The sequence below is a fragment of the Camelus ferus genome, chromosome 13, assembly GCF_009834535.1.
Source record: "Camelus ferus isolate YT-003-E chromosome 13, BCGSAC_Cfer_1.0, whole genome shotgun sequence".
Lineage (NCBI taxonomy): Eukaryota > Metazoa > Chordata > Mammalia > Artiodactyla > Camelidae > Camelus > Camelus ferus.
This window is the reverse complement of record NC_045708.1, coordinates 23142030-23155027: the sequence shown is the minus strand read 5'-3', so window position 1 is coordinate 23155027 and position 12998 is coordinate 23142030. Positions and strand designations below refer to the sequence as shown.

The following is a 12998-nucleotide window of genomic DNA, read 5'->3' as shown; positions in this document are numbered from 1 at the left end:
AGAAGGCAGCTGTTAGCATAGTATCCATGTTAAAGATGAGGAAACTGAGAGGAATAGCTGGAGAAGTAGGGAGTGGCACAAGTGGGCACTTGAGTCTGGGCCCGGCAGACTCCACACGCATGACCTCACCCTACGTCAGCTGCCCTGAAGGAGCCGGGGCAAGAACTGAGCCCCCAGTGCAGCCTGCTCTCCTGCTCTCCTTCCAGGCTCAAAGGGAAAATCCATGAGACCAATCTGACCTATGAAGACTTCCCAACCTCCAAGTACACAGGCCCCCTGCAGTACACCATCTGGAAGTCCCTGTTCCAGGACATCCACCCAGGTAAGGCCCTTCCTGCCACTCACCAAGAAGGCCCAGGAAGAAACAAGGATTCTCATGGGTTGGAGCTAAATGGGGCACCTCTCAGCCCAGCCCTCTGCTTTACACACAGCATGGGGGCAGGGCAGAGGGGTGAGGAGAATGCCTTGCTGAGCACCTGCTATGTTCCAGGGCCTGTGCTGGGCGCCTGTGCAATCACTCAACCCAGTGAACCTTCATACAACCCCAGGAGGCAGGTTCCACTAGTGTACCCATTCTCTAGATGAGGGGACCGAGGCCCTGGGCAGTTCACTCATTCACTCTATATAAGTACAGGATATATCAAGCACCTGCCTCACACCAGGAAGTATTCTAGGTGCTGGAGGTATAGCAGTGAGCAAACCAGACAAGAATTCCTACCCTTGTGGATCTTTCTTACATGCTAGCTTGTGAGAGAGAATGAAAATAAAATTAAATAAGTAAAATATATAGTTTATCAGATAATGATAAAAGATAAGGAAGAAGGCTGGGGATGTGTAGGTAGGATAGAGTGTTTTGACAGGGGATCCAGTTAGAAGACCTCACTGAGAAGGAGGCACTAGAATAAAGGCCTGAAGGAAGAAGAAGAGTGAGCCCTGTAGGTATCTGAGGGAAGAGTGCTCCTGGCAGTGGGAACAGCAAGTGCAAAGGCCCTGAGGCAGGCACGAGCCTGGCATGTTCAGGGAACAGTAAGGAGGCTAGAGTGGCTGGAGTGGAATGAGTAAGAGGGAGAGTGGAGGTGAGGAGGTCAGGGAAACAGGAGTAGCCAGACCACGAGGACCTCTAGGTCCATGTGAAAACTTTACATTTTAGCTGAGTGAAGTGGGAGCCATTGGAGGTTTGGGGGGCAGTGAAGTGACACGAGCTGACTTAAGTTTTTAAAGTATCCCTCTGGCTGCTGCCCTGAGAATTGGCTGCAGGAGGTAAAGGGTGTAATCCAGGTGAGGGACTAGGGTGGCTTGGAGATGGATGGTGGTGACAGAGTGGTGAGAAGGGATTGGAGTTAGGATCTATTTTGAACAGAGAGCCAATGGGATTTGCTAATGGATTGAATCTCAAGTGTAAGAGAAAAAAGGCAAAGAAGACTACGATTTTGGCCGAGGTGCCTGGGAGGATGGAGCTGTCAACACATGAGGTTAGCAACGCCAATTAGATGTCTGAGTGCAGACATGGAGAAGCTAGTGGGAATGACAGGTCTGCAGGATGGCAGGAAGATCAGGGCTGATGTCATCAGCATGTGGATGGTACTGAATGAGTCTGAATGAGATCACCTAGGAAGTGAGGATAAAGAGAAAAGAGAGAGGGTCACTCTAACATTTGGAGCCCTGGAGCACTCCTGGAAGTCAAGGACAGGAGGGGGACCAGCCAAGGAGACCAAGAAGGAATAGCCAGAGAAGTAGGAGGAAGACCTGGGTCCATCTAGAAGCCAAGTGGAGAAAGTGTCTCGAGGAGGAGAGAGTGGCTAGTGGTGGCTCATGCTGCTACACCAAGTATGGGAGAACCAGAACTGATGGTTCTCTGGGTCTGGCAACCTGTAAGTCTTTGGTGACCTTAACAAGAGCTGCTCTGGTGGAGCAGTAGCGGCAAGAGCCTGACTGGAGGTCATCCAAAAGAGAACAAGAGAGGAAGTGGAGACAGTGCTTTCAAGGAGTTTTATTTAAGGGAAGGAGAGAGAATGTGGCAGCGGCTGTTTGTTTAAGATAGAAGAAATGCCAGCATATGGAGCGGGGGAGGGGGATGGAAAAGATCCAGGAGAAGGCGGAATTGAGGATGTAGGAGCCAGAGAGTTGCTGGAGTGACGGCCAGGAGTGGGACCCACCGCTGCCTCTGTTGGGAGCCTGGAGAATGTAGAACAAATGGGCACCAAAGCAGAGGAAGCAGTGGTGGGAGCTCATGGGAGTTCTCTTCTGCCAGTTTCACCTTTCCCAACAAGGTCAGAAGCAAGGTTGTCAGCTGAGATGAGGATGGGGTAGAGGAGGTGATGGGAGGTTCGCCCAGAGAGGAGAAGGTGTGAAGTGGGTTCCTAGGAGAGTTAGTAGACCCCGGGACTGGGAGATCAGCACTTTCCCAAAGTCACAGGACCCACAAGGGCATCAGATTCAAACCTATTGGCAGCAGGGAATTTTCTGTGTTTCTGAATCAAGCACAATGTCTTTTAGAGGTGAGACAAAGATACAGAAGGGAATTCTCCCTAAGGGGCAGACACTGTTATTATCATTTTTTAGATGAGGAGACTGAGGCACAGGGCTATTAGGAACTTGTCCTTGGTCGCAACTTGTCAACGGTACAGGATTTAAACGCAAATCTGTCAAGAGCCTGGAGCCTGTACCCACACCTACTAAGCTAACCAGGCACTCTCTGGCCTCATACGAACCCAAGAAGAGAAACCCTGCTGGGGAGACAGGCTCAGAGGGACTCATGGATTCCCCCCCAGCAGTCGGAGCTCTTTACACCTGTCTGGATCCATTCTTTTGATCTACAAACATTGAAAGTCCTTCGAGGCATTTTCAGGGGTTAGGGGAGACAGATGGGCAAACACTCCCTGGCAGTCCAGTGGGACAGGGGCCATGATGAGGGACTTACACAGAGTCCTGGGAGCCCAGAGGGGCAACAGGAGATTCTGGGTGGGGCAGGGGCGGAGCCAGGGAAACACTGAGCCGATGATATTTGAACTGAGTGCTGAAAACTGAGGACTTTCCCATTCAGGGAAGGGTGGGGCCTGGAGGTGCCTCTGGACATCCCCCAGCGTTGGGAACTGTATAGGCAAAGGCTGTGGGGGGCGGGGCAGGGGCATGAATGATCCAAGATGTTCACGATTGGGCCTTCAGGTGCAGATGGACAGGGGCTGAGGGCAGTCACTGGGTGTGAATGCTGGACAGAGATGGGGCTCCCCTGTAGGTGACTGAAGAACTTACTTGATGCATCATTGCCAGTTTCACAGAAGTGAAGGGACACATCTTAGTACCCTTAAATCCGGATCTGTACCCTCGTTGACAAAGGGGACAGTAGTTGGGGGAAGGGCCCATTTTCTAGCAGACAAGGTGGGGCTCTTGGCTATCCTCATGGGATGGGGGGGTCTCTGTGTGCTCCCAGCCTTGGAGGGGCCTCCACACTGGGACCCAGCAGGGTGAGGGCCACACATGGGTGAAGCAGCATAATTCAGGGAGGCAACAAGCCCATCCAAGGGTCCTGTTCCCTTCCCTGACCCAGGGAAGCCCCTCAGGCAGATGGTCTCAGAGCTCTACTTACCTCAGCTGCCACCTGCTCCACCCCTACCATAGCTCAGAGAGGCAATCCAAGCACCTCAGCTTGACAGTCAAAGTCCTATGAGATGTGAGCCCTGCCATTCTCTCATTCTTCCCTCTAAATCACACTTAGCCACACTGAACCATCAGTCTTACATGAGCTATATTCCCTCTCCCCCACACTTTTACACCTGCTGTTCCCTTTGCCTAGAACGTTCTACACCAACCTCAATGTTTAATGACTAGTTCCTACTCTCTTTCACATCTTAGTTGATAAACACCTCCTCTGGGAAGCATTCCTGATTTCTCCAGGTAGCTCTGGGCTTTCCTGGTCTCACTGTTTTGTTAATAATGTCTGTGTGGCCATCTCTCTCACTGGACTGTGAGCTCCAAGGGGTCAGGGGCTGGTTCTGACTCATCACTATACATCCCCAGCAACCAGTACAGTGTTTGTTGATGAATGAATGAGTGAATGAGTCCTGATCTCAGTTCTGTTACTAGAATAGTGCCTGGCATTAAGAAGGTGCTCAATAATTATTTGTTGAATGAAGGAACTTGCTATACACCCTTGGACAAGTTGCTTCCTCCCTCTGAGTCCATTTCCTCCTCTGTATTATAGAATGTTAGTGTTCCCTTCTCCACTCCCTCACAAGTGAACAAACAGATGTGGGAACTTCCCAATTGCCCCAGAGCAGGGTTTCTCAGCTCAGCACCATCAGCATTTGGGGCTGGATAATTCCTTACCTTCGGGGCTGTCCTGTGCATGGTAGGAAGTTTAGTGGTATCCCTGGTCTCGACCCAACTAGTGCTGCACCCCACCCCTCAGTTGTGACAACCAAAAATGTCTCCAGACATTGCCCAATGTACCCTGCAAGAAAAATTGCCCTAGTTAAGAACCACTAGCCCAGAGAAAGCTACCTGTGGGAGAGGGGCTGAGGGAGCAGCAGTGTGTGCCCTGAACATCCTGCCAAGGACAGATGGCCCCTGGGGGTTCAGAGAACAGTGACCTGGTTAGCTGGGCCCCTTCCTTTGTCTGTAAGGCCTGTGAAGTCGCTCTGGCTCCTCTGCCAAAACCAAGGCCCTTTATGTCCAGATGGGAGGGGCAGGTGCCCCCAGGGACCTAGCCCTGGATTCTAGCAGCTTCCTGCCTGCCCCTCTTCCAGCTCAGGCTTCCTATTGGGTCACCTGAGAACTCCGTCTAACACCTGTCACTCCCCTGCTCTGGATCCTCCACTCTGCCCCACCACCCACACCCTGCCCCACCTCTCAGCTGACATTGGAAACCCTCCTCCAACTGCCCGGCCTGATGGCCCCAGCTCCCAGGCACAAACTTCCTCCCCACCCAGGCCCAGTGACATTGTCCCAAGGATATCAGACACTGCTCCCTTTACTCCTACCACCTCCCTCTGCTGGGCTGCTCTCTCCTCCACTTGCTTATCTAAATCCAATCCTCTTGGGTTCCAGCATGCTCACTGCCTAGCTGTGTGACCCAGAGCAAATCTCTGCCTCTCCAAGCTATATCCTCATCTGTAAAACAGAGATGGGGAAGGTGTGACTTATCTCCCAGGGTAGGTAGGAGAATTAAGATTCATTTTTTGTGATAATAATCCTGGAACTTAGTAAGTACTTGATACCTGTTTGTTATGGTTGTCATGAATCACCAGATGCTTGGTTCCTTAGTCTTGCTGAACAGGATTTCTGGGGCCACGTAAAGGAAAGAACCTAGTGTGAAAAGATTTTAGCTCTAGTTCTAGCTCTGCTTCCACCTCAAGTCACAATCTGAGTAAGCCTCTTAACTCAAAGAAGTCTCCTTCGAGCCTCAGTTTCCTATTCTGAAAAATGGGTACAGTAATTTGTGCTCCTGGAGCTACTGTGGTGTTCCCATGAGCTAGAGGGTGTGAAAATATTTTTCAAATGACCTCACTGTGCAGCTGAGGGCCTGAATAGGCAGGAAGCCTGAGGGACTGGACTTTTTAAGGGTCTGGCCAGAAGAAAGAGCTGACGGTATTTCTTGCCCAGTCAGGCCTCAAAGCCACTGTCCTTAAGAACAAAGGTACAAGCCACTTGCTGCCAAGTGATGGCGCTGGACTGTGGGGTCTCTCTGCTGCTTGGGACACTGTGATATGTGGTTGACGGTGGCCAGGAGACAGTTCCTGGGCCTCCAGAGTCCATGCTCCTTCCTGAATGCCTTTTGATTTTGAGGTCTCAAAGAGGTTTAAGTGGACAGAGAACACACCTGGAAACCAGATGGGCTGCCTCAGAGCCTGCTTTTTGTTTTTATAAAACAGTATCCTAAGACCTGGAAAAGAGCTCTGACCTGTAAAATTGTGAACCCCAGGCGACAGGATTTGTTTCACTGGGTCTGTCACCTCTTCTGAGGATAAAGGATGGGTGGAGGGATCGCCAGTCCCTGCACAGGTACTGACTTCTCAGAGGGGAAAAAGGTGTTGCCATGTCCCCAGCTGGGTATCTCTTGTCTGAAGGCTGTTATTCCCGCCAGCCCTAGCCTCTGAGAGTCCAAGAGGGAGGCCCAAAGACAGGACCTCTGTTTATGAGAAGGTGGACTTCAGCCTACCATTTTGGAGCGTAAAAGCCGAAGAATCAGGCCACACCTTCTGCCTAATAAAAATGCCAGACCCTACCCCTAGCCCACCCTATAGGATGTTGGGCCCTGCCCCCTGTGGATCAAGTCCTGCCCCTAGCCCCGCCTCTACTGCCAGAACTGACCAATGAGTGGTAGACCCCGCCCCTGGGCCCACCTAATGAGTGTCCGCTCCTGTCCTCATCCAGGCCTCTGGGCTTCAAGCCTGCAGATCAGGGTCTAGGAGTTGGCACTCAGTGCAGCATGGATTTCCTCTGTCCCATAGGCTTATTTCTGTAGGCTCAATCTCAGAACCACTGAAAGTCCCCTTGGCTGCCTCTTTGAGTGCTCTCCCCACTCAACAGCAGCACCAGAAGTGGCCCTCATTGCCCTACTTTAAAGCTTAAGAGTGTGGGGCTGAGCCCTCCTGCCCGTGTACCCGTCTCCCCCCGGTCTTTCTACCCTGAGCCTCAGTTTCTGCCTGTTTCTAGTCCTCTCAAATCATCCCGTGCACCTCAGGTATAAGACACAGTTTCCCACGGGGCACTCAGAACTGCAGCTGCCCACCCCTTGGCATTGTGTCCGCTCTGCCCCTCTTGCCCCTCCACCATAGACGCTGAGTATGACCCACATTCCACAGCCAGTAGGAGTGGCCCCACGTGTGTCTGATTAGATTTTTCTCTCCTGAGCTCCCCCACATACACACCCCTCCTATAGCCCCTCCACCTCCTACCTCCGACCCCACTGTGGGGTGTCAGAGCTGGCTGACCCAGTCCCCACATTCCACGTGGCAGGAGCCTTCTGGTTCCGACAGGCTGTGCTGTGACCAAGAACAGGATGAAACGTCCATCCACTGACTCAGTGTCTTCCTTCTCATGGCTCCCTTCCTCTGTGTCCCTGGATAGGGAATTGTGTTTCCATTAACCCCTCTATTCACAGGGCTCTGACCTCTAAGAACAGGAGAGAAGAGTGTAAAATTCAAAACTAAATCTGTTCCTTGCTATAAGTCAACAGTCAGCTTTATCAGTGGACATAAGAACAGGAGCACAGTTCAGGGACTGGCTGTCACTCCCTGCTGGGGACGATTGTCATCATCGAGGCATTTTATTTCTGTGCATGTACACATCCAGCAGAGGTGACAGAAGTAGGAGGTAACCTCCAGCCAAGTGTAATCATGCCCCCCTCCACTGGATAAGGAAAGCATCAGAGATTCAGAGAGAGGAGCCCTTCCTTTGCTCCAAGGAACTGGTGGCAGGATTCTTCTCATTTTCTCCCCTCTGTCGTGCTCTGCCCTGGAAATGGTCATCCAAACTAAGGAGAGCCAATCCCAGGTTCCTCCTTCTGGCTAAGCATCAGCTCCCTCAGGGAAGCAAGAGTAAACAGAGTCTTTGACAAGAGTTCATGAGACTTTGAGAGCCAGACCTGTTAAGCCAGTGTGGCCAGCCCAGAGCCGGCTGACCCAGCCCGTGCTGCCTGCCCAAAGAGCAACACAAGTAGGGTCAGTTTAATTTGGTGAACCTTTCTGGAAACCTTCCGCATGCCAGACCCTGTGCTGGGCACTGGGCACACAAGGGAGAGCCTAGTTGGATAGTACCCAGTTCTTGCCCTCCTGGTGTAAATGGGGTTAAGATATCGGCACAGAAAACTACACCATGTATCAGGAGAGGGGTGCAAACAAAGCTAAACAATTTGGAGGAAGGAGTGGGCACACCTGCTGGGCAATCAGGAATGATTCCCTGAGGATGATGGGCCCTGGAACTGAGCCTCATGAGGTGTGATTACTACAAGCAGAGAGGAGCTGGTGGAGGAAACAGTCTGAAGGAAGGCTTTGGGCCTGAGTGGGGTGGTGGATGGTAAGTGAGAGGCAGGCAGGAAGAGAAGCCTGGGGATGGACTGCACATGGTCTTGATTAGTCCTGGCTCTGCCAACATTTGCTAAGTGACTTGAGACAAGTCATGCCTCCTCTATGGGTCTCAGTTTCCCCATCTGTCAAATGGGAGAGTTGGCCTAGAATCAGTAGTTTTCAACTCTTTCACTCTTTCAGACCCCTGATCTGCTTTTCATAACAAATAATTTGTAATTTCTCGAAGATAATAAGATCTTTTCACAATTTCAAGAATATATATATGATATATATTTATTTATAACAAACATTTGCTTATTTATAATAAAATGTTGTGTATATTAATATGTAGATGCTTACAACCACACTAGAAAACAATGAAAGAGTCAGGTGCTCACACCACAGATAAAACATCATTCTGCCTCAAATGCAGTCTGAGACAGGTAGGTTATAGTGGTCAATGGTGTTGCTCTTGGAGATGTATTTTCCAAAAAAGTGAACAATTCTTAGTCAGGTTCCAGACAAAACAAATTCAGTTATCCCCCATTTTACATAGTAGTTGTGTTTCAGAATATTCAGTATATATTAAAAGTGCACAAAAAATTATTTCTTGTTTATATGTCACATGGAGTTAAGCTATAACTTCAGATCATGGTAAAGAAGTTTTTTCATCCACGTAAATACCTGGTGAAGCATTTGAAATTCTGACTGGGGGGTGGGGCATGGGGCCACCCTGTGTGTTTCATACAGGGCATTTAGCATCCCTGGTTCCCATCTATTGAGACCACCCAAACACCCCCACAGCTTTCTTAATCACCCCATAGGGAGATTATCCAGCACCTGAATAATCTTTAAGGCTCCCTACCAACTCTGAAATTGCCCAACTCTGGACCTCATTCAGATTTATACAACAAATTTTTGTGAAATGCCTTGTCCCAGGGTATCATCAATGAACAAGCAGCCATAGCTCCTGTCCCTGCAGCCAGGTTTAAATCTGAAAGGGCCTTAGCTGTCATCCTTCCATTTCACAGAGGAGGAAGCTGAGGCCCAGAGAGGGCAGGCTTGCATTCAGCATCACACAGCCTCTTAGGGACCCAGAACCCAGCCTCAGGGAGGAACCGTAGGGTGGGTCCACAGCCTTCTCTCCACTCATCTTCTCTTCCTCCTCCGTCCCCGCAGTGCCAGCCGCCCTGACCCTGGACCCGGGCACCGCCCACCAGCGCTTGATCCTGTCCGACGACTGCACCATCGTGGCCTATGGCAACCTGCACCCACAGCCCCTGCAGGACTCACCGAAGCGCTTCGACGTGGAGGTGTCGGTGCTGGGCTCCGAGGCCTTCAGTGGCGGCGTCCACTACTGGGAGGTGGTGGTGGCAGAGAAGACACAGTGGGTGATCGGGCTGGCCCACGAGGCCGCCAGCCGCAAGGGCAGCATCCAGATCCAGCCTAGCCGCGGCTTCTACTGCATCGTCATGCACGATGGCAACCAGTACAGCGCCTGCACCGAGCCCTGGACGCGGCTCAACGTCCGCGACAAGCTCGACAAGGTGGGCGTCTTCCTGGACTACGACCAAGGCCTGCTCATCTTCTACAACGCCGATGACATGTCTTGGCTCTACACCTTCCGCGAGAAGTTCCCCGGCAAGCTCTGCTCCTACTTCAGCCCAGGGCAGAGCCATGCCAACGGCAAGAACGTGCAGCCGCTGCGGATCAACACCGTCCGCATCTAGTGCGTCGAAGGGGGACCGCGGCTCCTGAGAGTGGCCACTAGCAAGAGCCCCGCCTGGGAGACAGGAGACCTGGATTGTGGCCCAGCTTGGCCACGCTGAGATCTCAGGCCGGTTGATTACCCCGAGGCCTCCATTTCCCTGTCTGTATAGTGGAGGATGTGCTCCATAATTCTGAAACTGTCTCCCAGCATTGACGTTATGTAGCTCTGACCTTAATGGGGATGCAGCTTTGGTCCAAGGATGTGACATGGCTTCTCCTCAGGGCAGCCCCTGCCCCACCCTCCTCTTCCTCCTCTCAGGGGCAGGGGACTGTGTCACTGTGTCCCTTTGTCTTCCTCCTTCCCACACACCCTGACCTCAGGATGTGTCAGAGGGTTGTCAGAAGTTGGCAGCTGGAAAGATACACAGAACCCTCTTACGGTCCCAGGCCTAAGACTTGCCCCTGGCCAACCTAGTGATGGGCTGTTTTATCCTTGACCCTAACCCATGGTAGACACAGGCAGTAGCTAGTCTCCGGGTTGCCTGAGAACCACCCTCTCCTTCCAGCCCTGTACTAAGAGCTTTATGGTTCCTGATTTTCCCACTTATCTGCGGGTAGAAATGATGCTGTGGCCTGTGGAAATCACCCAGTAGTTGAGCCCACATGTTACACTCACAGATCTTCAGGCAGGATGAAGGCACACCCGGGGCTGATGTAGGACAAGCATCACTGGATGCTGGAGGTCCCCAGCAGCTCCGAACAAGGGTCCAGCCAGGCCTCTGTGACCAGTCTGGGGTGTAGCAGGTCTGTGGGGAGCAATTGTTTTAGTCAAATGCTGAGCACTGGATGGGCTGTTGACGGGGCCCCCTCATCAATCTTGGTATCTGTCTCAGTCGGGATACTGTTGCAGAAAACAAGAGCTGCTTTAGCTCGTTTAATTAGACAAGGATTTATTACCAGGTCCCTAGTGGCTTTGCAAAATCATTGGAAGGGCTGGAGGAGCAGACTACTGAATTTCCAGGAACAGCTCCCAGCCGCCAAATTCATCATGTCTAAGGTGACCAGGGACACTGCTCCCTGCTGCAGGAAGCCGCTGCATCAAGAAGCCACTGGCTGCAGAACTGTGCTCCCTCTGCTGCTGTCTGTGCCAGGAAATGGATGTCCTGAGGCCTGCCTCCCTCCATTCAATTCAGTTTCCAGATCCAGATCTCTATGAGTGATTCTGTTTGGGGAAACTTAAATCAGATCCAGAACTTTGGCTGCAAGGGAGTCTGGAAAATGTACTTTTCTTCTTTCCAACCTCATCCTTACAAAAAGGCACAATAGAAGAAAGCTAGAACGGATGCTGAACAAGCCCATCTACAGTTTTGGCCACTGGAATCCATCTCTAGGCCTTGGCTTTGAAGCCACAGAGCCTCCAGGTGTCTTACTGCGTGGCTTTGTCCCTGTCCAGGACAGGAGCCCAGGAAGTGGACCAACAGGACCAGGCTGAAATGGCTCCCAGGCCTTGGCTTTTCTTTCTAGTCTTGGAGCCTAGATTCTGAATTTGGGGTCTCTGACCACACCTATCTCAAAGGAGCCAGACTAGCTGAACCTGGGGGGCTCCCACCTCACAACTGCTGCCCACTAGGGCCTCCCTTGGGCAGGAGGAATCCTCAGTCTCACCCCACCCATTCAGCTACGGGAATCTGGGCCACCCCCAGCAGTATTTTTATTTTAAATGTTGCCCATTTTGTGAGTTATGATGAATTTGTATTAAATTAAAGTTACAGGCTGTGAGTGGTCAGTTCCATTCATTTTGACAAACACAGAGGCCCACCTGTTCTGGCCCAGGCAATGTATGTACATTAGCATGGCTAATCCACAAAGCAACCCTACTGGTAAATAGTATTATGCCCATTTTACAGAGGGGGAAAACTGAGGTTCATAGAGAGGACATGACTTGCCTACAGTCCCATGTCCCACACTGGTAAGTGAGTTTAGAACTGAGTGAGCCCAAAGCACATATATCACAACTTACCAGCCAGGACACTTGTCAGCCTTTGCCTGGAGAAGGGTGTGGTAGTAGTCTTGCGAGCAGACAGGGGAGCTCACCAGACAGTGGCGAGAGCCTGGTCACTAGAACCCCACAGACCTAGGCTTAAATCCAGGCCCCATCACTGTGTACATTTAGAGAAATGACTTAACCTCTCTGGACTTCAGTTTTCTCACATGGAAAATGGGGATAATCACACCAATCTCACACAATTTATTGGTGAGCTGCAAAGTGCAGTGTACTTGGGAAGGCCCTGCCTCTCACTCCAGCTGCCTCCCAGAGTCAGTGCCTGGAACTGTGTGGGTTTTCTGAACCTCTGGGCTGGCTCTGCCCCTAAGGAATCTATCTTCTTCCTTGGGCCATGTGAGGAGTGTGGGACCGCCTAGGCCAGGAAGATCCCCAGGTCTGCTGTGTAGAAGGAGGTCCATCCCACCTCTGACTGATGGGGAAGCAGCCTGGCCAGGCGTCAGGGCCCTGCGTGTGGACACACAGGCTGCACACACTATAAGGAGAAAGGCCACTGGGGCCCCCTGCAGTCATGCAGGGCAGCAGCCTTGGAAACAGGAGTCCTCGGCCTAGTCTTAGTTCTGTGCTGACTCATTTAGTACCCTGAGGGTCCTTTCCTCAGTCTCCTCTCCTGCAGAATGAGGGAGGTTAGATAGCTGCTCCCTGGGGCACCAGGTAGATCTTCACCTATACCTGGAGTTGGAGAGAGAAGAGAGGGACCTACCCCAGTCATTGACTTGTTTAGGGTTCTAGGAAGAGGGACAGGAGGGGGAGGGGTTGCTGGCAAGGGCAGAGGAAGAGGTCTTTGACTGGCTGATGGAGAGCACCCCAGTTTACGGAGAAGTTGTAGAGGGTGATACCAGGATTAGTGTTCCCACCCACCCTCCCCAGGGATCTCAGATCCCTGTGACTTCCCCAAAGCCACACCCCTCCACTTTTGCTTAGTGAATCTGTCCTCTGAAGGAGAAGCACCCCATCCAGTTCCTTCCTTCCCCTTCCCCTTCCCCTTCCCCTTCCCCTTCCCCTTCCCCTTCCCCCACTCAGTCAGCACCAGGTCCAAGAAATGCTGGTCACAGCCCAGTCTTTACTTTCAGTTTCCAAGTGTCTGGTAGTAACTGTTGGGGCCTAATTTGAACACCCAGCTGGGGACTCTGGGAAATCGGGGTACCTCCAAGAAGTAGGATGTGTCCAGAGAATTCCTGAATGAAAGACTCTGGTGTCATCAGCCTCATGCTAGGAAC

The 12998-nt window shown here is 51.7% G+C and overlaps 1 protein-coding gene across 2 annotated transcripts in view; it reads left to right on the top strand.

Annotated features, from left to right (window-relative positions):
* Nucleotides 1-11490, top strand: part of TRIM62 (tripartite motif containing 62) — a 31537-nt gene extending 20047 nt beyond the window's left edge. For both annotated transcript variants that reach the window (XM_032495856.1, XM_032495855.1), the window contains 2 exons: nt 207-322; nt 9186-11490. In XM_032495856.1, coding sequence (XP_032351747.1) covers nt 207-322; nt 9186-9736 — 667 coding nt within the window. In that variant the 3' untranslated portion in view covers nt 9737-11490. The remainder of the gene's footprint in view (nt 1-206; nt 323-9185) is intronic.
* The last annotated feature ends 1508 nt before the right edge of the window (nt 11491-12998 follow it).